The 25,688-nt window shown below is 39.4% G+C and overlaps 1 protein-coding gene and 1 long non-coding RNA gene across 3 annotated transcripts in view; both read right to left on the bottom strand.

Annotated features, from left to right (window-relative positions):
- Positions 1-251: 251 nt before the first annotated feature.
- LOC120557677 (V-set domain containing T-cell activation inhibitor 1-like) overlaps positions 252-25,688 on the bottom strand; it is a 59,159-nt gene continuing 33,722 nt past the window's right edge. Inside the window, exons 3-6 of one of the 2 annotated variants that reach the window (XM_039798229.1) lie at positions 14,281-14,319; positions 13,323-13,346; positions 1,362-1,446; positions 252-300 (exon numbers count right to left, since the gene is read on the bottom strand). In XM_039798229.1, the coding sequence (XP_039654163.1) occupies positions 267-300; positions 1,362-1,446; positions 13,323-13,346; positions 14,281-14,319 (182 nt within the window). In that variant the 3' untranslated portion in view covers positions 252-266. Of the gene's footprint in view, positions 301-1,361; positions 1,447-9,654; positions 9,782-13,322; positions 13,347-14,280; positions 14,320-25,688 lie in introns of those variants that run through there. The other variant, XM_039798230.1, reaches the window with a different exon arrangement.
- Positions 23,994-25,272, bottom strand: LOC120557697. Its single transcript, XR_005639004.1, has 3 exons — positions 25,213-25,272; positions 24,188-24,716; positions 23,994-24,097 (listed from the first exon to the last, which is right to left on the bottom strand). It is a non-coding gene; the product is annotated as an uncharacterized LOC120557697 (long non-coding RNA).

Raw genomic sequence — 25,688 nt, 5'->3', positions numbered from 1 at the left:
TTGAATAAATAAACTCACCACTGATATGCACAAAGGTCTGAGCATAAATCTGTTGGTTGGTTTCCTCCTGTGTGACGACACAGCTGAAGTTGTCGGTCTTGAACACAGTAGTTTGGAGGGTGATGTAGTATCTGTCTCCTCTTTCTGAGACCTGGGGCCCCTCAGCAGGAAGTGTGTTTCCAGCACTGTCCTGCAGCTCTACTTTAAGGTCTGGAGAAGCATCTTGAACCTCACACTGCAGCAGCACTGAGTTGTTTGTTGGATTATTAAGTATCTTGACAGATGGCTCTGGAGCTGCTCCTGTGAACACAATGTGTTAACGGACAATATGTGTAGTGGCCCTTCTCACTGCAAACACTATTTCTGAATCGTTTTTTTCTGATATAATGTGTTTCCCCACTGTAACACATATGGCAAACAGGTGAACAAGCAAAAGACATTCATTGCAAAGCCATATTAAACCAAATTAACAGGTCAGGTTAGCAAAGACAGGCCATCCTCAGACCACACCCACACAGGATGGACAGATGTAACTAGACTATAGGAACAAACAACCCGGTCTCACGGCATTTCGTGTAAATGTCACGTTATTTTTAATCTATTGATACGTGTTCACAGGGACGTTTTTCTCGTTTTTTATATATTTTTATAATTATTTTTAAATACCCTACGGGGAAAGGACGCCTCACACGCCAGGAGACGGCCGAAAAGGACGCCTCATACACGCCGGGAGACGGCCGAAAAGGACGCCTCATACACGCCGGGAGACGGACGAAAAGGACGCCTTATATGCTGGGAGGCGGCCACTGGGGACGCGACTATGGGGAAAGGACGCCTCACACGCCAGGAGACGGCCGCGGGGGACGGCCGCTGGGGGCCGTTTTCTTTTACCATTTATGTTATGTATGTGATGTTGTGTATTTATGTGATCGAAATAAAATTAAAAAATAAAAATAAACTTGTCATATTGTAGTTTCTACTTTAGCTTATTGTAATGATAAGATACTTCAGGCCACCGTAGTCGCGGGGGCGACGACATTGGGGTGCGTCTGGAATGAGTAGGCACAAGTGTGTAAGCTCGTCAATAAAGAAGCAGGTTAACTCATGTTGGGCTAACTAATCTTTATTAATCATTACCGTTCATGACACATCAAAAAAAAAAGAAGCTACAGGCAGTTGGCAGGATGGACAGTTTCTGGGAAATCCAGATGCCCCACCTTCTCACGACAAAATGGCACACACACACACACACAAACACACACACACACACACACAGAAATGATGCCACAGCATGATTAAAATTAAATGTAAAACAATGACATTTCCAAATACATATTCAGTGTAATGATCAGTTTTCTTACCGTTTAGTTGAGCAGACGTGATTCCAGAGTGAGTCAGGAGGCAGAGACACAGAAGAGGAAGAAGCTCCATCGCTGTCGATGTCTCCTAAAGATAAAGCATCACTTTAACATCTCAACGTCTCTAATAACAGAGATGGAGCCACTCCTAACGGGTACCAGCAATTACAGCACCACTTCCTGCACAAATCCTTCAGAATAAAAGCGTCATCCTCACATACAGTAACTATGACTCATGCATTCTGCACAAAAGCTGCTCATAATGTGTTCAAACTGCAAAAAGCGCTTTATCTTCACACGGACATTACATCTTGTTATTATATGAAAACCTCAGAGCCTCAAATTAACTCTTAAATTCACTGCACAGTTTCAACTTTACTGTTGCACAAATGTCTTCATCTCCTGACCACTTTATCAGCAGAAGTAAAACCGTTTCCGGTGCAATTTCTTCAGAATAAAAGTTAATTATCTAAATGTTGTACAGAAAGGAGATACTGTGTGAGTTGGCAGTAAGATGCCGCCGTTCTGCATCACCAACCAGGTAAAATGTTATTAATACTTTCTGATAATTTGATTATGAAGTAAGGTATGGCTAAACCACAGATGCATTCTGGCATAGGACAACAAAACTCTGGGTTGGAACTTGTTTTGGTGGAACATTTGCACCCCGCAAAAGAAAACAGCCACATACAATACTGAATGAAGTTAACTGTTGACACACTACAGTAACATGAGCTATTTAAATGAGCTGATACATAGTTAAACCTCATTAGATCTTACCAGTGTATCTCCGTGTGTACTTCGTCCACAGCAATCCCACACACCTCACACGGTGGATGTGAGACAGTTATCCTGGAAATGTTCTTCCGTGGATCCAGACTAGCAAAAGGGTTAAAAAAGGTATTCCTGCAGACTGTACCATTACACCCATCTTTTGTAATCCTAAGACTATTATGTGTACTTCTACCTGAGATCTTCTCTAACAGTTTGTATTGATGACAAACTCCTGCAGCTGAATCTGACATAAGAGAGATATTACTTTTAAACAACCATTAGCGTATAGTTAGACTTAAAGGATGTGTAAATACCACTTTTTTAAGTGAACTTTGGGTATACACATAATGACATAATGAATAAAGATGATGAAAAAGCTTAATTTGAAAGTGTTACAGTCTATCTGTATTATTAAGTCATGTTCTTCCACGGATTCTCCCAGATTCACGTTAACTTCCAGCTGCTTGAGTAAATATATATTTAGATTTATATAGATGGAGTGATTGAGAGTTTCCCAAAAGTCATTCTAGATATCAGAATTAAACTTTATTATGACGATCAATGTGGAGGATTAATCAAAAAACTGAAACCTGTTGAGCAGCCAAGATACATGTTGAAGGATCAGAAGTATGTTTGTAGTTTGTTTCTTTTATTAAAGTTTGAACACAGAAAACATCCACAACAGTCACAACATACAGTTTGACATATTTCATCTTTTATTTAGATAGAAATAGTGAAGAGCTGCCTGAAATTACATGATGCCCTGAGAGTGCATCAGATAAAACATACTGTACATACACAATTCTGATATCACAGCCAACAACAGTGTCTAGTTTAACCTGACAAACTCTTGGCTTAGCACCTTAAGACATAAAAAGAAGCAGAACATGATTGTCCTAAGCAATGTCAATTACACAAATATCAAAATAAAAAAATAAGTCACATTAGATTTTACTTTGACTACAAAAAACATCACATTTCTTTTACAGCGCGACAGCAGGCTCTGGTCTTAAAAGTTCTGTTTTCTAATGCCCATCACATCTAGCTCAGTTAGGACTTTTAACAACTACAAGCAGCAGTAATAATAATATTAATAATATTAATAAAGCAGTTTATATGTCATTCATCCATTCACACCCGATGACAGTGAGCTACCATGCAAGGAGCTGTCTGACCATCGGGAACAATTTGGGGTGTCTCAAGGACACTTGGACGAGTGGACAAGAAGAGCTGGGGATCAAACCACCGACCCTGCCAGCAGGTATCTCAACATTATCTTTTAAAGGAGACATATTATACTAATTTTCAGGTTCTTACTTGTACTTACTTGAACATGTTTACATGTTTTAATGTTCAAAAAACACTATTACTTACTTTACTATTTTCCTTTCCGCTAATTTTGTCCAGTGGACACTCGCAGTACTGCAACAAAAAACCTTGAGCTGAGAAAGTGATTTAAAAACCTGTGACGTGAACTCTCTCTCTCTCTCTCGTGTGTGTGTGTGTGTGTGTGTGTGTGTGTGTGTGTGAGAGTCGGTCTCTCTCACTGCGTGCCTTATCACCTGTGTCTCTCTCTCTCCAGCTGTGAAGTCAAGACGTCCAAAATCACCATAATCCTGGGTGTTTTATTTTGAAATCTGTTCCATTTTGTAAAGTATGCGGCTGTGCTGTGGCCTTCCTGTATATGATTACCTTCCTGGCTTGACATATTTGCTGGCGGCTCGCCAAAGAATTAGAGGAGACGCCAAAATGATCGCTGCAGTGCGCGGGCTGCTGGCGCGGCCGCTCTGCTCATGATCGCAGCCGATATGAACGGACAGATTGGATAACGGGTGCCGAAATGGAAATAGCTTAGAATACATCCATGGTGGAGATGAGGGGCCGTATTCACCCTTTGCAAACACGTGACCACGACCACGTGACGACGCCATGACGGACGGCAGAATCACCGGAAGCACAAGCTAAACAGTGTAGTAGACGAGCGGAAAGTTTCATTAGTTTCAATCAGTTTAAAATTATTAACACTAAATAAAGTGTAATAATAATACTATCTTCGTCGTGCCGTTATCGGTGGAGGTAGGGCATCTGGTAGGTGCTCACAAAGAGCAGGATTTGAAGAAGTTGGAGATGGGAGGATTGGATACCTTCTTCCTTCCTCCGTTTTCACGGGTTAGGGTGTAGGGTTCGGATGTAGCTAGACCGGAAGCAAAATTACGAATCCCACTATGGCCACGCGGCATAAACATTCAAATGCAAAATAACACTCAGTAGCCTAGCTAACCCGTTTCACACACACACACACACACACACACAGACAGACGGAGACAGGCAGACACACACACGCAAAATGTCTGAGCGGAGACACGGGAGAGTGGAGAGGATCGCAAATCGAGAAGAGGAAAGAAAACACTGAGAAACATGGAGAGACGCTAGTTAGCTTGGAAACGATCTAAGTGGAATAACGAAGCTGAAGAGGTGTAGCTACACTACGGCACTTTTCCTGTCTAACAGCAGTGCTTTAGAACAAACGTTGTGCTAGTGTGCCTGGCTAAAGTTGGAGCTGACGGACTAGCTAGCTAGCTAAAGTTGGAGCTAACGGCGGAGAGTTGCTGGTTCGGAGGACGCTGATTTTGGACCGCAGAGGACAACAGCGTGTTTCCCTGCTGAGGAGGACTTTGCCGTAGCTGGTGACTGGTTTTCGTGTTTGAACTGTGTTTCTGGGACTAACAACTAACTGTAATTTGGATTTCTGTGTGTTTGCTTCACTGAAGATAACGTCCTGCTGGCTGCTGCACGTCCACATGAGCCCGCCCGTGGTAACACAGTGGTTTAATAGGGTTTGAGTAAGTTTTACATTGAAATGCTGTAGGGGAGGAATCATTTTGTGTAGCTGGAGTGGTATAAGTGGAAACTGATAAAGAAACGGGTAAAGGGGTAGCTAGTTGTGTGTAATATCATTTGAAGAAATATTGCAGTTAGCATATTTGAAGGGTGTGATTTGTGTGTGTTTTTTTGTTATTCAATCTAATGGCTAAATGTTATTTATACATTTAAGTTATTGTTCAGTAAGCCGTACCTTTTTTGTTAGAGTTGTCTGGGGTCAGTTATTCCAATACAGCACAATAGATTTGCTGGTTAAAAGTAGGGTGGTATATGACTAATATATGACTAAAATAGGGTGGTATATGACTAATATATGACTAAAATAGGGTGGTATATGACTAATCCAAAATAGGTAAACCTCTGTGGTAGCTACTTTAAAGAAATGAACCCAAACACTTCATCATTCCAGTCTAAAGTTACTTATTGCAGCTTGGGCATTGCACTTGACAATGCAAGTTTGTCAAGTCAAATATCCTATATGGCTTTAATAGAAAAATGTATTTTGAAGCGTCGTGATGCATCGAGATATCGAATCGAAGACCTGATAATCGTAATCGAATCGAATCGGGAGACCATTGATTCACACCTCTAGTAGCTAGTAGGCTCGTCACGGCAATTAGCTTCGGAGCGAGTAGTGACTCTACAGTCAGTGAGAGAAACAAAGTGTCTCCTCTGTTCTTTCTGACCACGGTGGGAAACCTGTAGCAGGAAAAGTTAACCCTCTCCTTGATTTTACGTTGGTTATGGAGATCGAGAACCAGGAAATGAGTCGGGGGAAACCATAATCACTATGACGACCAGCCACGCTTGCCTCAGGCATGAGGCAGTACTATCTGCAGTGGAAAATGGAGGTAACAGTGTTACATTATGTGACAGATTATTAGTTCCAAGTGAGAATGTTAGTGTGAAATTGAACACTACGTATATGCCAATGTTGTTTTCAATAAAAAAAACATTTGCACAAAGCAAGCCGATCCACTTTTCCATGTTGATAAGAGCATGAAAACGAAAAAATATAATGGGACAAAAAGAAATCAAGGGACATTTAGAACAGATAAAAATGTGTGATTAATTGCGATTAATCGTGAGTTAACTATGACATTAATGCGATTAATCGCGATTAAATATTTTAATCGTTTGACAGCACTAATTTTTTTTTTTTAGGTCGGGTAGAATCTAACAGTTGCGTGACCAGAGATGTAACAAACCCCGGGTAAATATTGGAGATGTATTTGAAAGTTGGAGACAGCTGAGAGCCCAAAAGGATGCCGAGTTGGCTAATTTCCTCCTGAACAGGTGAGCATTAGCTTCAGGCTAATTTATCACGGCTATAAGGGACGGGCATTTTATGTCATTTCAACATTAGTGTACTCACACGGAATTAGCTATATAGTAGGGTTACAAAAATGTATTTGAGCGATATCCTCCGTGTTACTTGGTGTCCTGTTTTCTCCCTTTCATTCCAAACCACACAGTTACCAACCTGCAGGTGGAGGCGGTGGAGACAGGCTCGGACATACACACTGCGGGACGCTGTGGACTTGTGTCAGTCTCGCAGGTGGTTTCAGGAAAGAGGCTGCATGTGCAACGGTTAATGATCAGTTATTTAATTTCAATGTGCTATCTTTTGGAAGGCTGGCTGCCAAAAATCGCCACTTACTAGCTAATTAATTAGCCTGAGGTAAATGCTAGCTATCAGTAAACAGAAGTGACGTGGTGGCTGGCGTCTGTTGTGTGCGCCAGTGTGTGTGTGTGTGTGTGTGTGTGTGTGTGTCGGCCCGCCCCCGCGAAGCTCCAACATGCAGACAGCAGAGGAGGAGAAGAAAGTAGCTGCACCTTCACCAAAATGAAGACTGAAAAACTGAACTATTTTGGTACAACAATTTCTCACCATGTGGCACATATATATAGATAGATATAATTTATTAATTATATATTATTTAAATTTAATATTTTGTGTTAGTGTAGTGTAATAAATAATTGTTAAATGTAGTGCAGAGTCTGTAGTCTATCGCACTTATACTCAAATGTTTGTGCACCATGACTGAAAATGAGAGATTTCCATTATACAGTGCCTTGCGAAAGTATTTGGCCCCCTTGAACGTTTCGACCTTTTGCCACATTTCAGGCCTCAAACATAAAGATATAAAACTGTAATTTTTGGGGAAAAAAAAAAAAAAATGGGTCCAATTATGAAGTGGAACGAAATTCATTGGCTATTTCAAACTTTTTAACAAATAAAAACTGAAAAGTGGGCGCAAAATTATTCAGCCCCTTTACTTCAGTGCAGCAAACTCTCTCCAGAAGTTCAGTGAGGATCTCTGAATGATCCAATGTTGACCTAAATGACTAATGATGATAAATAGAATCCAGCTGTGTGTAATCAAGTTCCGTTATAAATGCACCTGCTCTGTGATAGTCTCAGAGGTCCTGTAAAGCGCAGAGAGCATCATGAAGAACAAGAACACACCAGGCAGGTCCGAGATACTGTTGTGGAGAAGTTTAAAGCCGGATTTGATACAAAAAGATTTTCCAAGCTTTAAACATCCCAAGGAGCACTGTGCAAGCGATAATATTGAATGGAAGGAGTATCAGACCACTACAAATCTACGAGACCCGCCGTCCCTCTAAACTTTCAGCTCAAACAATGAGAAGACTGATCAGAGATGCAGCCAAGAGGCCCATGATCACTCTGGATGAACTGCAGAGATCTACAGCTGAGGTGGGAGACTCTGTCCATAGGACAACAATCAGTTGTATACTGCACAAATCTGGCTTTATGGAAGAGTGGCAAGAAGAAAGCCATTTCTTAAAGATATCCATAAAAGTGTTGTTTAAAGTTTGCCACAAGCCACCTGGGAGACACACCAAACATGTGGAAGATGCTGTGGTCAGATGAAACCAAAATCGAACTTTTGGCAACAATGCAAAACGTTATGTTTGGCGTAAAAGCAACACAGCTCATCACCCTGAACACACCATCCCACTGTCAAACATGGTGGTGGCAGCATCATGGTTTGGGCCTGCTTTTCTTCAGCAGGGACAGGGAAGATGGTTAAAATTGATGGGAGATGGATGGAGCCAAATACAGGACCATTCTGAGAAAACCTGATGGAGTCTGCAAAGACCTGAGACTGGGACGGAGATTTGTCTTCCAACAAGACAATGATCAAACTAAACAAATCTACAATGGATGTTCACAAATAAACATATCCAGGTGTTAGAATCAGTAAAGTCAGACCTGAATCAATCGAGAATTGTGGAAACTGAACTCTGTTCACAAACTCTCCATCAACCACTGAGCTCGAGTGTTTTGAAGGAGGAATGGGCAAAATGTCAGTCTCTCGATGTGCAAAACTGATAGAGACATACCCCAAGCGACTTACAGCTGTAATCGCAGCAAAAGGTGGCGCTTACAAAGTATTAACTTAAGGGGCTGAATAATTTTGCACGCCAATATTTCAGTTTTATTTGTTTAAAAGGTTTGAAATATCAATAAATTTCGTTCCACTTCATGATTGTGTCCCACTTGTTGTTGATTCTTCACAAAAAATTACAGTTTTATATCTTTATGTTTGAGGCCTGAAATGTGGCAAAAGGTCGAAAAGTTCAAGGGGGCCGAATACTTTCGCAAGGCACTGTATGTCCCCTTTAAAATTAAATTAATTGAGACAGCTGGTGCAGTCTTGTTTCCTTTAGCTGAGGATCATAAACAAAATGTAGTTAAAAAAAAACAACAACCACAGATTGTATATTGACTGACTTTATCTAAATAATTCCAGGAGAACACAAACAGTCCGTTCTTCAGCAGCTGCCTTTTGAATTTCAGATTCTGTGGTAATAATGTTTTGGTCACTTCATGGTCAAACTACAAGTTACTTTACTAACATTGGAGTCACTTCTGCAGGTGGGGTGGTTTTCAAAGTCATTATATATATATATATATATATATATATATATATATATATATCATAAAGTCATTTCCTTGCTGACTGCGTGAGACCTCACAGCGGCCTCAGTACAGAAGAAATTGTCAGACGAGGAGTCCACGAAGACACGGAGATTGTAGAAGTTCCCTCCATGCAGATTTATCTGAAACAATCACATGTTTACAAGTCAACCAGCTGTCCTGGACTCATCAACGGACTTCAGGCAAAGTCACCTCATATAGACAACTGACCTTTTTTTTACGGCATTTTGGGCGGTGTTAGGACACATTTACACACACACACACACACACACACACACACACACACACACACACACACACACACACACACACACACACTTACATCCTGTTTCTTACATGTAAAAATGGCTTTGAAATTATTCTATTTTTTAATTCAATCTCCTAATGCATGGGCATACACAGGGTTTAAGAAATACAGAGGTCCAAAGACTAAGCTTACTGGGGAGAGGGGGGGGGTTCGAAGAAAAAAAAAGAAAATGTGCATTTTAAAACATTTGGAGAGAAAAAATTTGATAACAATAACTTTAAAACCATGTAAGTGGGCAGGAGCATCATTGATCTGTCATAAAGTAATACATAAAAATCAGTTTAAATGTCGCAATTATTTAGTAAAGTGGAAGAGACTATACATGTTGCAATACCTGTGTCATTGATCATTGATCATTGATCATCAGGCCTCTCAGGTCATCAGGCAGAGGTCTTCAAGCTGTTCCCAGAATCAGATCCAGGTCTGGTGTCTTCAGTTACTGTGGTACTGCTCTTTGGAAGAAGCTGCATTTGGACCTGAACTACATCACTGTGTCAACATTTTAAAAAAAAACTAAACTTTAATATTCTCTCAAGCTTTTGGTTAATTACAGTGTGTGTGTGTGTGTGTGTGTGTGTGTGTGTGTGTGTGTGTGTGTGTGTGTGTGTGTGTGTGTATGCTTGTACTGTATTCTTATTTTTGTTGTTTATGCTTTTTTGCTTTCTTCTTCATGCTATGCTTATATGTTGTCTTTGAATGTAAAAGGTGCTTTATATATAAAATTGCCATTGATCATATTACCTTAGAACAGAGCCAGACACTATTTAGTTTTTATAGTTGTATACATATCCTAATATGCCTATCTCAGCTTTGACCTGTCTCTCTTACACAGAGAGAAGAGTCTCCTCTCTAAGTGAGCTGGGCCTAATTTGTACTTAAAACATGATGCACTAAATGACAACATAAACACCCATCTTGATACATGATTGATAGAGAATGTTACTAAACTTACAGAACTAGAAAGCAAAGGGAAAGTGTGTGGGACCTGTAAATGATCTGGATCCCACAGTGGGATTACATAGTGAGGTCACATGTATCTGGTTTCCTGATTATAAGTGTAAGAGTATTTACAATAAAAATGTAATATATATATATATATAAAAAACCACATATTTCTTTTTTTTTTTAAACGATGGTGCTGTTGGTTAACCTTCTATGTTGCATCTTCAAAAAATTGAAACAGCACATTGTAATTTCTGCATCTATTATCAAAGTATTTATTAGTAATACAGTGGAAATGATTAGAAATGTGAATATTTGGTTAGCATGTTGATTTACGGTATGTGCCCCTAAATCTTCTGGTTGCGCCCCTAAAATTTTCAGTTGGGGGCCACTGTGCTCCTAGTGAAAAAAGTTAGTCCGGATCCCTGGTATCATATTCTATCTGGTTTGTTTAATATGTAAAAAAGTGATTTCTTTCTAAATCATCTTGTCATGTTGTCATTTTTTTGTTTCTGTGTTTGAGAAATTTATTGCTGAACCCAGCCGTTACATCCCGCGCCACCCACCACCACAACTACATTCTCAGCCTGTGGGAATCACTGCTCTGACCTCCATTGTAATAATTATTTTAGAGAAACAGGTCCGGTCTGAGATCTTGAGGCAGTTTGCATACAGGCCTCACAGAGGGCTATCCTTTGTTTTCCGACCAGATATCCGTTACCTAATGCTTCCTTTGTGTTGGAATTCTAAACTCTGGTGGATTTATGAAGACTATGGTTAACTGCTCCTCAGATCTCTGCAGGGTAAATCTGAGTTTTCTGTTGTCTGAGTAAAACAACGTTTGAACGTACACATGTTCCACTAAAACATGTTCCTTCCAGAGGCTATTTAGCAGCAGCACGGGGCTCCGTGCAGCGCTTAGTGCCGTCCAAGACGGTTGTGATTGGTTTAAAGAAATGCCAATAAACCAGAGGTTGTTTTTCTCTTATCCCGTAATGCTGTGTGGACTAGCCAGACCCTCCTCCGCAGCGTTGTGGAGGAAGGTCTGGCAAAGCGAGATTAGGGTCAAAGGTATTTTGTCTGACCCAAAGTGTTTTTGTAGAAGGAAAAATCACATGAACAAAGACACTTTAAGAGTCAGACCATTGAGTACCTGGAATGCTATAAATACCTTGGGACCATCATTGATGCAAAATTGAACTTTGAAGCCAACTGTGAAGCTGTGTGCAAAAAGGGTCAACAGTGCTCGCATTGTTTAAGGAAACTCTCATATTTTAATATTGATCCAACCATAATGACCATGTTTTATCTGGATTTTACTGAGTCAAGATGGGTGTCCATTAGGCCTGCACGATTCAGGGAAAAATATGAATCACGATATTTTAGCCTAAAATTGATATCATAATTCTCTGCCACGATTTTTGAAGTGTAATGTTTATTGACCACATGAACCATGACAAAACAAAACAAATTGGCAGTACCAAACAGATTTTATTTTGGCACCTATAGCACATTGCGCATCACCACAAGCCTGTAAACATAGAGGCTTCAATGAATAAAGAAAATAAAGTATATACTGGCCATTTAAGTACAGTAGGCTACCAAAAATAGTGACATATAACACATTGAACTAAATATGGCCCTGATACAGGCTCTATCTGAACTCCTTGAACATGTCTTTACATAATTAAAACATGTCAATCAACATGCTGCAGCTACAGCTTCAGTCTCTAGAGAAATGGAATTTGTCAATTGCCAATTTAAGTACAGTATAAAAAACAGAATGATTTGATGATTATCAAAATAAAGGCCGAAAATACCCATAAAATAATCTTAAAAAAAAAAAAAAAAAATCAAATAAAAATTAAATTGTGAACAGGGGTGAATCGACATTGTGATTTTATAACGATTTATCGTGCAGGCCTAGTGTCCATATAGCCGTTGTTTTAACAGATGGGATCACCTCACTTCCCAGCATTGCTCACTAGTGAGCTTGCCACCAGTTTCTCTTCACTGACCACTGACAAGCAAAGAAACCAGTCTAGACCCTCCTACAACCGCGATGGCTGCAGCTGATTGGACGAACACTTCACATGGGGCTGACTGCTCTCTGATTTCAAAACCAACCATATTGGCGGCTCGATTGGAATACGATCTCATACTTTACTGAAACGTGTTTCTGAAAACATTTTAAGCGAGAAATAGGCTTCATTTCAGATCGACAAAGGTCAGCTTAAATGATTTTTGTCAGCTTTGGAGAGACGGCGAGCCGAGCCGGCTGTTCCTCACTGGCATAAAGTTGGTTGGATTCAACTTTATGCAAATGAGGAGATGGCGACTCGATGCCCCACTTCTCCAAAGTCCCCGCAACGCTACCAGATTGCAATGCACGGCGCTCCCATAGAAATGAATGGGAAGCGGGAAAAAGACGCTGACAATGGAGACACACCATCAGTCTTGTCATGTTCCTTGGGGTCATGGTTTGGTGAGAGGAATCCTTAAACCAGATAGTGAAATGGTCCAGTCAGCTGATTGGGGAGCCACAACTTAACCCAGCATCCCTGTACACCAGACAGTTACAGAGGATAGCTCCATCTATCTTAAATGATGACCCCCCCCCCTTTGGACAGGGATTTTAAGCTTCTTCCCTCCAGACAGAGGGTTTTAATCCCACGGTGCAGAACAAAGCTTTGTTCCTGCTGCTATCACTGAGCTGAACAAGAGGTAGTGATATTTGCACAAATATGATAGAAGCATTTTAATTGGATTGTAAAACTGCTTTTATCTTGACTTTATTTGAGAGATTATTTATTTGATCTCTCTCTCTCTCTCTCTCTCTCTCTCTCTCTCTCTCTCTCATGTCCTAATTGCTGGAAACTTGAGTATTTCTATTTGTATTAGATTAGAGTAGTAGTAAAGGACTTGTGTCAGTTCTTGGTGGGTTTTCGTAGTTGTGTGTCATGATGGATGTCTTACTCTTGCTGCAGAACAAATCTACCTACGGGTACAAATAAAGTATCCTGAAAAATGATCAGTAAAGATACTTGTTGATGTAGAGATCAGTGACGGCATCAAAATCAGGACTCACCTGAGGTTTTCTCTGGTCCTTTACCTAAAAGAAAAAAACCCAAATATGTTAGAGTGCTTGTGAAATATCATTCATTATCTTGGCAGAGAGGCAACACTGAGAAAAACACCTGAACTTAGTTTCCTGTTGAGTGAACAGAATTTGGTTTTCACCATCTAAATGTGATTGGAGAAAAAGAAGCCAGTCTCATTCTGTGGGGACTTAGGAGGGTCGCTGGTTCAAGTCCCCGTATGGACCAAGTACAGTCTGTGGACTGGTATCTCGAGAGGAGCCAGTTCGCCTCCTAAACAAGGCACCGGACCCCCAACTGCTTGGGGTACATGTCCATGGGCTACTCCTTTGCTCTGACACTTCCTCTCCATGAATGCATGTGTATAGGTCCTGGGGGATTTCACAGGGAGCTTTTCTCAACTGCAACTCCGCTAACATTCAACAAAGTTGATTAGAGTCAACAGAAAAAGTGTAATTGCAGAGCAATTGCAATATAAGGGAAGTGATCGCACCAGTGACCAACAAAACCTGGTCTAAAGTCAATAGCGCAGCATTTCATTGTTATTTTAACAGCAAATTAGTAAAATGCGCCTAGGCTTATGCACAGCGCGCGCACTCTGTGCTTGACACACACACACACACACACACACACACACACACACACACACACACACACACACACACACACACACACACAGTCCTGGTATTATACAGATTAAAATGTTTCAGTATTAAGAGACAGAAATATACATGATCAAAATGAGCCCTAAGAGAACAGGCTAAACAGAACATTAGTTAGTGCTTGTGAAGTATTATCAACTTGAAAAACAGTTACAAAGAAATAAAATATGTTGGTGTATAAATGTCACAGTATGATCCCCAGATTTAACATGTTTTGAATCATATCAGGCCTGTGATCACATACATGTGAGAAGTAGAGAGTAACGTTATTAAAATCAGGACTCACCTGGGATGTTTTCCCTTCTTCTGTCTTTTAAGACAGGATCTAAAAAGGTAAAACAAAAACATTAGTGCTTGTGAAATATTAGCCCTTTTTACAGACACTTCAAAATAAATTGTATTATCTTGCAGACATATTTAAATGTTTAAAAAAAAGAGCAGACATAATGAAAATACTCACCAACAACAAGCTTAATGTAGAATATTTGGGGTGGCTGAAGACGAGGAAACTCACAGGTGTATTCTCCGCTGTCAGATATCTTTGTATTTCTGATGATTATGGAGGCGTTGCCGTGTTTCAGTTCATCTTGAAAATGAGAGACTCGACCTTTGAACTCTTTACTTTGACCACCTAGACCGTTGTTGTAATGAATGCCTGCATCATACATGAACACCTCCTTCAGACCATCATCATTCTGAGCAACTTTCTTCCAGACAAAGAGTTTAAACTCAATGTTCTCCGTTTGGTAAGCAAAGGGTAACACAGCATCACCGCCCCTCTTCCATGTGTACTGTTGGTCCTGAAAGATAAAATCATGTATTAATCAGTATGTTCACATGCAGAGTAATTAAGTTAAGACAGACATATGGAAGTTTTTTTTTGTGATAAACATACAAACTTAAGCTATAACAAAAAAAAAATCTTGTTGTTTTGGCCTTCTTTTGCACATTGTATTTAGAAAATCCTTTGCACTGCCCTCCAACCACATGTTTGCCCATTTTAGTTGTTCAGGATATATTTCAGATTTTTATCCTGAGTTTATAACCTGTGGAGGTGGAGCTGCAGTGGAGACAGGTGTGTGGATAGAGCAGGAGAGCAGTGCCAGCTGAGTTGATTGTCTCAGCTGTTGGTTGGAATTGAGGGGCCATCCACACAAATTAATCCTGTAAACGCACTGCCTGAAGATGCACTTTTTTGAAACCTGGTCCCAGGGTGAAAAAATTCGAAAATGCCGGCCTTGCGTCTTCGTTTGGACGGTGAAGCCTCTTATCCCGCGACGACGTCTCATAACAAAAACAACAACAACAATGGCGGACTACATGCTTGTGTTCCTGCTGGAGAAGATATTAGGCTCGTTGGAGATGAGCCAGGTATGTGAAACCATGAGAGGAGGGCAGGGGACCCACCAGACCCACGTTTACATGGTCAAAACGCCTCTCTGGAACCAGGAACAGCTCTAACGGGGCTTTAGTGTGGCGGTGTACTTTGGCCCGTTGGCACTCAACCCAGGTGTTAGCCCAGTCCCTAACGTCCTTCTTGAGGCCGTGCCAAACAAACTTTGCTGCAACCAGTCTCTGTGACGCTTTCGAACCTGGGTGGGAGAGACCATGGATGGCATCAAAACTCACACAGGAGTGTGGTGCCGACATCGCCAAAAAACACGTCCTCAATCTGCAGCCCTGTAGTTGAGGTCCTCAGGAGTTGTACGTCCGGGTCTGTGGCCTGATCCGTTGCCATGCGGTTGTAATCCAAACCAAGATGGACTGCCCCTGCCACAGCCCGTGACAGGCAGTCCGCCACGTGGTTGTTCTTACCGGCAACGTGCTGCAAGTCCATAGTACGAACCACATAGTACGACCATGGAACCAAAGTGTCTGATGGCGAGGTAGAGACCCAGCAACTCCCGGTCGAAAGTGCTGTACGTCCGCTCACTGGGGCGCAACTGACGGCTAAAGAAAGCTAACGGCTGCCAGGCCCCGTCTACCCACTGCTCTTAGACAGCACCGACAGCGTAGTCCGAGGCATCTGAGGCGATGGAGGCCGTAGGAGAAGGATGCGCCAGCATTGTGGCATTCGCCAGGGCTGCCTTAGTGGCAGCAAAAACCTTGTCCCTGCTCTCAGTCCAGTCCACAGCGTGCTTGGGTTTACCTTTCAAGGCCTCATGCAATGAGCTGAGCAGCTCGAGGGATGAAGCGGTGGTAAAAATTCACCATACCGAGGAACTCCTGCAGGGATTTGACAGTGAGCGGGCGTGGGAACTGTGTGACCGCCTCCACCTTTGATGGGAGAGGGACTGCGCCGTCCTTAGTGACTCTGTGTCCCAGGAAGTCAATGGTGGAGAGACCGAAATGGCACTTGGCGGGGTGACTTAGCGCCGGCCCTGGCATTTCCCGACCCGCCGAAACTGCATGGTGAACGGCATTTGTTAGCTTTGGGTCCAAACTTTGCATGGTAAAAACACAAGCCTGAAGACTGTTCGGGGCCAGAAAGCTGTTGTAGGCCAGAAGACTGCCGCCAAAGAGAAGTGGTTGCAGCGATGAGCATGATGTGCGTGGGAAAAAGCGCTCTCACTTGGGAATGCAGCTGACGCAGGAAAAGCCAAATGAACAGAAAATCGGGTCTGTGCTCACCCAAGAGATCCAGCATACGGTCCATGAGCTCGGACGGTTTGCTGTCACCCAGTCCTTGAAGGGAGAAAAGCCTGCTGGCTCTCTCAGCGTCCGACAGTTCAAAAGTTTTCAACAAGTGGGCTTTGAGTGGTTTTATACTTTGTTTTATCTGCGGTGATCTCACGCAACGCGAAATGCGCTTCAGTCTGGGCGAACCATGCCGACACCGATGATTCCCAGCAGGGGCGGAGCTAGACTCTCAATACAGTGGGGCGGAGCTTCATCATGGGGCCCTCTGCTATAAAGTCATTTTAAAATTGTAACCGTTAAAAAAAAAACGGTAAAATATCTGATGAATGCACGTTATAATGTGTCACTTGTTGAGCCAAGTAAACCTTTATGTCCAATAAAACACAAGGAAAAGCCACATTTTTTAACAAGTTTGTATTGACGAACAAAGAAAACAGTTTGCCAGTCAAGTAAAATGTTTCAGCACCATGGACAGCGACAGCTGATGGACAGCGATGGTGCTGAACAGGCCAAGTGCACTCAATCAGTGCCACACTATATAATTGACATGGCACTATTGTATATATGTTTGATAAGAAGAGCAGGATTATCACAACGTGAGATCATGTGCAGTAATTAGCTTCTTTCAGCTAATAATCTGCAATGTGTCACTTGGCGAGGGCCCCGTTCTCGTCAAGTGACGCAAGATCGGCGGCGATTGAGGGGCCCCTAATTGGCACGGGGCCCTGGGCCGGCTGCACCCAAGCACCCACGCTATCTCCGCTACTGATTCCCAGAATTTGGGGAGTTTGAGGGTAATAGCGTTGGCGGTCATGATCGTGTCGTGTCTCTGGATCCGTCCAGCAGACTAACGTCAGGGTCACCAGTGTGGAAATTGCAGTAAATTGCAAGACACAATTTCTATTATATACGTGTGTTGTTACATTTTTTGCAGGAAAACAAACTCACAGGAAAAAGGCGTTCAGGGTCCGATGTCATCAGATCCCTGAACAGTCATAATTACATGTATATGTATTACGTTTATCACTGTATGAAGAACCATACTAAGAACAAAGTGCTGCGTTTATAATCAACAGTGTGTAGAACCACACTTAACAAATAAGGTGAATTATGGAAGCAATTAATTCATTTTCAGTTGGTAAATCTCCTGGTATCGATGGAATCCCAACCGAGATGTATAAGATTTTCTTTACAGAAATTAAAAAACCCCTATTAGAATCTTTCAATTTTTCTATTCTATCTAACTCACAAAGAGAGGGAGTTATCTCAATACTCTTAAAACAAAATCCTGATGGGAAATATAAAGATCCCAAATGGTTAAAAAATTGGCGGCCATTGACCTTGCTTTGTTGTGATACTCGTATTTTAACTAAATGTATTGCTTTAAGAATAAAAAATATAATTGGAGATCTTATAAAAAATAATCAGACAAGTTTTATTAAGGGAAGATTTATTGGAGACGGTTTGAGACAAATACTGGACACGATAGATTTTTATGAGAACCATCAGGAACCAGGATTATTGTTTGTTGCTGATTTTGAAAAGGCGTTTGATAAAGTACAATGGAAGTTTATAAAACAATGTCTTGGCTTTTTTAATTTTGGGAATAATTTAATACAGTGGTTTGAAACTCTTTATAATCATCCTGTTAGTCGAGTGATCAATAATGGTCATATATCAGACACTTTTGTATTAATGCAAGGAGTCCGTCAGGGGTGTCCTTTGTCGCCATATCTTTTTATTTTATGTATTGAAATTCTGGCTATTAGAATTAGGAATAATCCAGATATACCGGGTTTATTTCCAAATGGGCAAGAGATTAAACTGACAATGTATGCTGATGATGCTACCTTTTTCATAAAACCAACACAATCCACTTTGGAAGGATTAATAAAGGAATTAAATATTTTTTCAAAAATATCTGGATTGAAACCTAATTTTGAGAAATGTAATATTTTGAAAAAAATTAAAAAATACCAATTTTATTTTAAACAGTTCAGCCCCTGTTAAATGGATTAATGGAGAAGTTAATATATTAGGGATTTATTTACCGGACAACTTCAAAGAAATTGTTAAATATAATTATGAGAGAAGGATGGAGAAGGCTGATAGAATTTTACAACCTTGGAGGGGAAACTCTCTGACAATTCAAGGAAAAGTAACTCTGATAAATACATTAGTAATTCCACAATTTGTTCACTTATTAATGCTTCTTCCTTCACCTAGCACAAAATTCTCACAGTTTGAACAAAAATTTTTCAAATTTATATGGAATGATAAACCAGATAAAATTAAAAGGCAATATTTATATAATTCTTATGATAACGGTGGACTGAAGTTAAAAAATCTTCAAATGATGGACTGTTCCTTGAAAGCCTCTTGGGTGACTAAAATTTATCACAACAAACAATGGATTACGAGCCAGAGATTATATTCAGCCTTTTCCTTCTTTTCGAATAATTTGTTTCCTTTTTACCAATTAAAAACAATACATATTGATAAACTATTTCAAAGTAGTTTAAAAGAATTATCACCATTCTTCAAGGATGCACTGAAGGCTTGGTTGAATTTCCAGTACTACCCCCTCAGATAGAATTCAAGATATTCAGACACAGTTGCTATGGATGAATTCCAAAATTATGGTTGGAGACAGGCCATTGTTGTGGGAGGAATGTGTTAAAAATGGTTTTAAATTTTTGTCAATGACCTTTTAGACTTATCTGGAGATTTTATTTCTTATGAAAACTTGAAAACATTTTTTAGCATTTCTCTCGATCGGTTACAATTTAACCAGTTAATTTCTGCAATTCCCCCAAATTTGGAAAAAGAAATTGCAAAATGATAAGAAGAATAAATTAATGGTTTGTCTCCCACCAATAAGATGTTTAAAATGGTTATCTGGTGCAAAGATAAATAAAATAATATATATTTGGAAAGTAAATATCACAGGCACTGCACTTTTTCCACACAGAACCTGCTTGTTTTGGGAAGACGAATTTAATGAACCAATTTTGTGGAAAGATTACTTTAAAACAATTTATAGAACTACAATTGATTCATATTCCAGAATATTTCAACTTAAAATCTTTTATAAAAATTATTGCAACAAAAAAGTCTCTGGTTAAGTGGCAGATAGAAAAAGACCCTTGTTGCAAGTTCTGTGGGGATGAGGAGGAAGACCTGATGCATTTGTTTTATTTTTGCCCGCATGTGGCTAAATTTTGGACCAAGATACAGATATGGTTAAGGTCTATGGATATTGTTTTGCCGAATCACACCTCAGAATGTTTTGTTATGTGTATATGAGGGTAAATGTAATCACTTTTTGAATATGATTGTTTTGATAGGTAAAATGTTTATTTTTAAAGCTAAAACTACATCAAATTTATGTATAAAACACTTTAAGAATAGACTTTATCATCAGCATATGCTGGAAACAATCATAGCAACAAATAACAACAGAATAATTGAACATGAAAAGAAATGGAATGTTTGTTTACTTGAATTAGAGGATTGATTTATATTAATTTTTTTTTTTTTTTTTTTTGTTGTTTCTTTATTTTTTTTGCTTTTTGTTTTTTTTTATTTTTTTTTTTTTTTTTTTTTTTTTTTTAAAACACTACGAATGTGGAGTTGAATGTGGTGGTGATTGTGGTGTGATGGGAGGGTGGTAGGGGTGGGTGGGGGTGTTTGAAGCTTGTTTTGTCTTTGTAATTCTTAATTTGTTCTATGTATTAAATAAAAAAAAAAAATAAAAAAAAATAAAAAAAAAAAATAAGGTGAATTATGTATGTCACATTCACTACACTCTCATATTTAGTTTTTACACTGTGCTCTCTCTGTATACTTTCTTTCCTTTTTCATTTCATTCCATTTTATTTCATCTCTCTCTTATTTTTAATAATGTTAATCTGTATTTTTATTTTTAACCAAAAGCCCTACTAGGGACACGTGTCATGAATTAGCTTCAGCTAAAAACACTATGATACATACATCAGATGACTGTTTAAGCTTATCTATGTTTTTTGTCCCTATCTAAATAAACTTTAATATAAATGTAATATTTTAAAATGCACATCAAACCTCAGACCAGAAAGTGGAGAGCTGGCAGGAAGTAACATGGGGAGATTGGGCAGTATCCCATAATAAACACACAACTGTTTTGATCCTTTCCAGTTTCTAAAATGTGAGGATTTTTCTGCATTGAGATACTTTTACTACTTTAAAGCCTACATTTTCCAGTGTTGTAATAGTACTTTTACTTAAGTAAAGGATCTGAATACTTCTTCCATCACTGCTTGTCATAAAAAGAAGCTACAGACAGTTGGCAGTAGATGGACAGATTCTAGGAAATGTACAACAAAGCCCCACTTTCTCCTCACGACAAAATGGAGACCACACCCACATATAGGCAGCAGAAATTATGCTACAGCTAAAGTTAATAAAATTATCAATATTTTTTATCTGTGCTAAATATTACAGTCCTTCCAGAAAAACGCGATTATGCGATCGCATAATTCAATGCATAATCAGCCAAAGTCCGCATATTTATGCGGGGCCCGCATTTTTTTCAAACACGCTGCACTTTCGCCGCATAAATTGCCGATTTCCGCGCAAAATATGCGGGGGTTGCATGATTTCATAATAATTTTCGTTGCAAAAAAAGTCACATATATCTTGAAAAATGAAAAGAAAAATGTTGTGATTACTTCACACAAAAACAGCCATTTTCCCCTGTTGCCATGGGACCGTTATGACGTGACATAAATGTGTCATCAAATCACTTGTTTTTCTCTTTTTCTTCACACCGCAGTTTTTGCAAGTTCGCGCAATTTCATCGCATAAAATTGCATAAATATCCAGCATACTCCATCGCATTTTTTAAGGAAACGTGCCGCATAATCAAGGATTTTTGGCCGCAACAATCAAAAAACTGGAAAAGCATTTTTCTGGAAGGACTGATATTAGGAAACATTTTGATGTGACAGAAGCTGAGCAGCATGATTAAAATTCTGTTTCCAGACCTCTGCATGTTTACAGTTGCTTCAGACGTTTAAATAAAATGAAAAATTACATTTGCAAATACATAACTCAGTGTAATAATCAGTTTTCTTACTGTTTAGTTGATCAGACGTGATTCCAGAGCGAGTCAGGAGGCAGAGACACAGAAGAGGAAGAAGCTCCATCGCTGTCGATGTCTCCTAAAGATAAAGCACCACTTTAACATCACAACGTCTCTAATAACGGAGATGGAGCCAATCCTACTTGGTACTGATGTAACAGCACCACTTCCTGCACAAATCCTTCAGAATAAAAGCGTCATCCTCACAGAACCAAGACGACTCAGGAATTCTGCACAAAAGCTGCTCATAATGTGTGCAAACTGCAAAAAGCTCTTTATATTCAAACTAATATTAAAATATTGTTATTAAATAAAAACCTCAGAGCCTCAAATTAACTCTTAAATTCACTGCACAGTTTCAACTTTACTGTTGCACAAATGTCTTCATCTCCTGACCACTTTATCAGCAGAAGTAAAACCGTTTCATGTGCAATTTCTTCAGAATAAAAGTTAATTAACTTCCACAGAAAGGAGATACTGTGTGAGTTGGCAGCAAAATGCAGTCGTTTTGGATCACCAACCAGGTAAAATGTGATTAATACTTTCTGATAATTTGATTATGAAGTAATAGGGATAGGAGAAAAAAACTCTGGGTTGGAACTTGTTTTGGTGGAACATTTGCACCCCGTAGTGTTGACACACTACAGTAACATGAGCTATTTAAATGAGCTGATACATAGTTAAACCTCATTAGATCTTACCAGTGTATCTCTGTGTATTGCGTCCACAGCAATCCCACACACCTCCACACGGTGGATGTGAGGCAGTTATCCTGGAAATGTTCTTCGGTGGATCCAGAATAGCAAAAGGGTTAAACACATGGGAAGGTACCAGCAGCAGCGGAACACAGAGTGTTCTTAGTCAATATATCTGCTCGCTCCCGTTCCTGCAAACTGTACCGTTACACCCATCTTCTGTAGTCCTAAGAGTATTATGTGTACTTCTACCATGAGATCTTCTCAGGTAGAAGTATTTGTATTGATGACAAACTCCTGCAGCTGAATCTGACATAAGACAGTTATTGCTTTTAAAGAATCATTAGCATATAGTCAGACTTAAAGGATGTGTAAATACCACTTTTTTAAGTGAACGTTGGGTATACACATATTAACATTAGTATGGCGTTATATTAGTGCCAAATACTAATATAACGCCATACATTAGTTTTTTAGGAAAAAAGTAAAGATGATGGAAAAACTTTATCTGAAAGTGTTACAATCCATCTGTATTATTAAGTCATGTTCTTGCACGGATTCTCGCAGATTCACGTTAACTTCCAGCTGCTTGAGTAAATATATATTCATATTTATATTTATATAGGTGGAGTGATTGAGAGTTTCCCAAAAGTCATTCTAGTTATCAGAATGGAACTGAAACCTGTCGAGCAGCCAGGATACATTTTGTAGTATCAGAAGTATGTTTGTAGTTTTTTTTTTTTTTTTCAAAGTTTGAACACAGAAACATCCACAACAGTCACAACATACAGTTTGACATATTTCATCTTTTATTTAGATAGAAATGATGAAGAGCTGCCTGAAATTACAGGATGCCCTGAGAGTGCATCAGATAAAACATACTGTACATACACAATTCTGATATCACAGCCAACAACAGTGTCTAGTTCAACCTGACAAACTCTTGACTTAGCACCTTAAGACATAAAAAGAAGCAGAACATGATTGTCCTAAGCAATGTCAATGACACAAATATCAAAATAAATTATATTTTACTTTGGCTACAAAAAAATTCACATTTCTTTTACAGCGCGACAGCAGGCTTTGTTCTTAAAAGTTCTGTTTTCTAATGCCCATCACATCTAGCTCAGTTAGGACTTTTAACAACCACAAGCAGCAGGATAATATTAATAAAGCAGTTAATGTCATTCATCCATTCACACCCCAATGACAGTGAGCTACCATACAAGGAGCTGTCTGACCATCAGGAGTAATTTGGGGTTCAGTGTCTTGCTCAAGGACACTTGGATGAGTGGACAAGAAGAGCCGGGGATCAAACCACCGACCCTGACAGCAGGTATATCAACATTTTCTTTTAAAGGAGACATATTATACTCATTTTCAGGTTCATACTTGTATTTTCAATTTGTATGAGAACATGTTTACATGTTTTAATGTTCAGAAAACACTATTACTTACTTTAATATTTTCTTTTCCGTACTTCTCTCTCTCTTTTCTCTTTTTTTTTTTTTTTTCTCTCTCTCTCTGTGTGTGTGTGTGTGAAGTCAAAACATCCAAAATCACCATAAACCTGGGTGTTTTATTTTGAAATCTGTTCCATTTTGTAAAGTATGCGGCTGTGCTGTGGCCTTCCTGTATATGATTACCTTCCTGTATATCATTACCTTCCTGTATATGATTACCTTCCTGTATATGATTACCTTCCTGTATATCATTACCTTCCTGTATATGATTACCTTCCTGGCTTGACGAGGCTGACGCGGCCACTCATGATGATAAAGGGTGCCGAAATGGAAATATCTTATAATACATCCATGGTGGAGATGAGGAACAGTATATTCTAATCAGCCTGCATGTGACATAGGAAGAGGAGCTGAATCTGAATGGCTTGTTGAATTACATCAGATTGAGGATGCCCACAAAGAACTGGCTGGGTTGTTTGATTTCAGGTTTTGGGTTGGTCGGCCCTCCAGATACTCAAATGTTTGTGCACCATGACTGAAAATGAGAGTTTTTCATTATATGTCCCCTTTAAAATTAAGTGACAATGCTGACGCAGTCTTGTTTCCTTTAGGATCATAAACAAAATGTAGTTATTTAAAAAAAAAACACAGATTCTATATTGACTGTCTTTATCTAAATAATTCCAGTAATTTCCTTGCTGAGTGTGTGAGACCTCACAGCGGTCTCAGTACAGAAGAAATTGTCAGACGAGGAGTCCACGAAGACACGGAGATTGGAGAAGTTCCCTCCATGCAGATTTATCTGAAACAATCACATGTTTACAAGTCAACCAGCTGTCCTGGACTCATCAACGGACTTCAGGCAAAGTCACCTCATATAAACAACTGACTGTCATTTTCATAGGACTACCTTTTTATACGGCATTTTGGGCGGTGTTAGTAGGACACATTAACACACACACACACACACACACACTTCAATCCTGTTTCTTCCATGTAAAAATGGCTTTGAAATGATTATATTTTTAAATTCAATCTCCTACTGCATGGGCGTACGCAGGGTTAAAGAAATACAGAGGTCCAAAGATTAAGCGTATTGGAAAACAAAGAAAAAGGATTTCCCTGATCTAAATATGTGCATTTTAAAACATTTGGAGAGCAAAAATTGGATAACAATATCTTTAAAACCATGTCAGTGGACAGGAACATAATTGATCTGTCATACAGTAATACATAAAAATCAGTTTAAATGTTGCAATTATTTAATAAAGTGGAAGAGACTATACATGTTGCAATACCTGTGATCTTTGTCATCAGGCCTTTACGGTCATCTGGTTGAGCTTTTCAAGCTGTTGCCTGAATTAGAAAACAAACTCAAAACTTTAATAATTTAATATTCTCTCAATCTTTTGGTGTGTGTGTGTGTGTTGCTTGTACTGTATTCTTATTTACTACTACATTACTACATTATTCTTTTGTTTTTAATGTAAAACACTTTGAGTTTACGTAAAATGAAAGGTGCTTTATAAATAAAATTGCCATTGATCATATTACCTTGAAAGAGAGCCAGACACTATTTAGTTTTTATAGTTGTATACATATCCTAATATGCCTATCTCAGCTTTGACCTGTCTCTCTTACACAGAGAGAAGAGTCTCCTCTCTAAGTGTGCTGGGCCTAATTTGTACTTAAAACATGATGCACTAAATGACAACATAAACATCCATCTTGATACATGATTGATAGTGAATGTTACTAAACTTACAGAACTAGA

This window comes from Perca fluviatilis, chromosome 4, assembly GCF_010015445.1.
Source record: "Perca fluviatilis chromosome 4, GENO_Pfluv_1.0, whole genome shotgun sequence".
In the NCBI taxonomy this organism is placed as follows: domain Eukaryota; kingdom Metazoa; phylum Chordata; class Actinopteri; order Perciformes; family Percidae; genus Perca; species Perca fluviatilis.
Note: the sequence above shows the minus strand (reverse complement) of the source record. Positions and strands in the feature narration are given on the sequence as shown.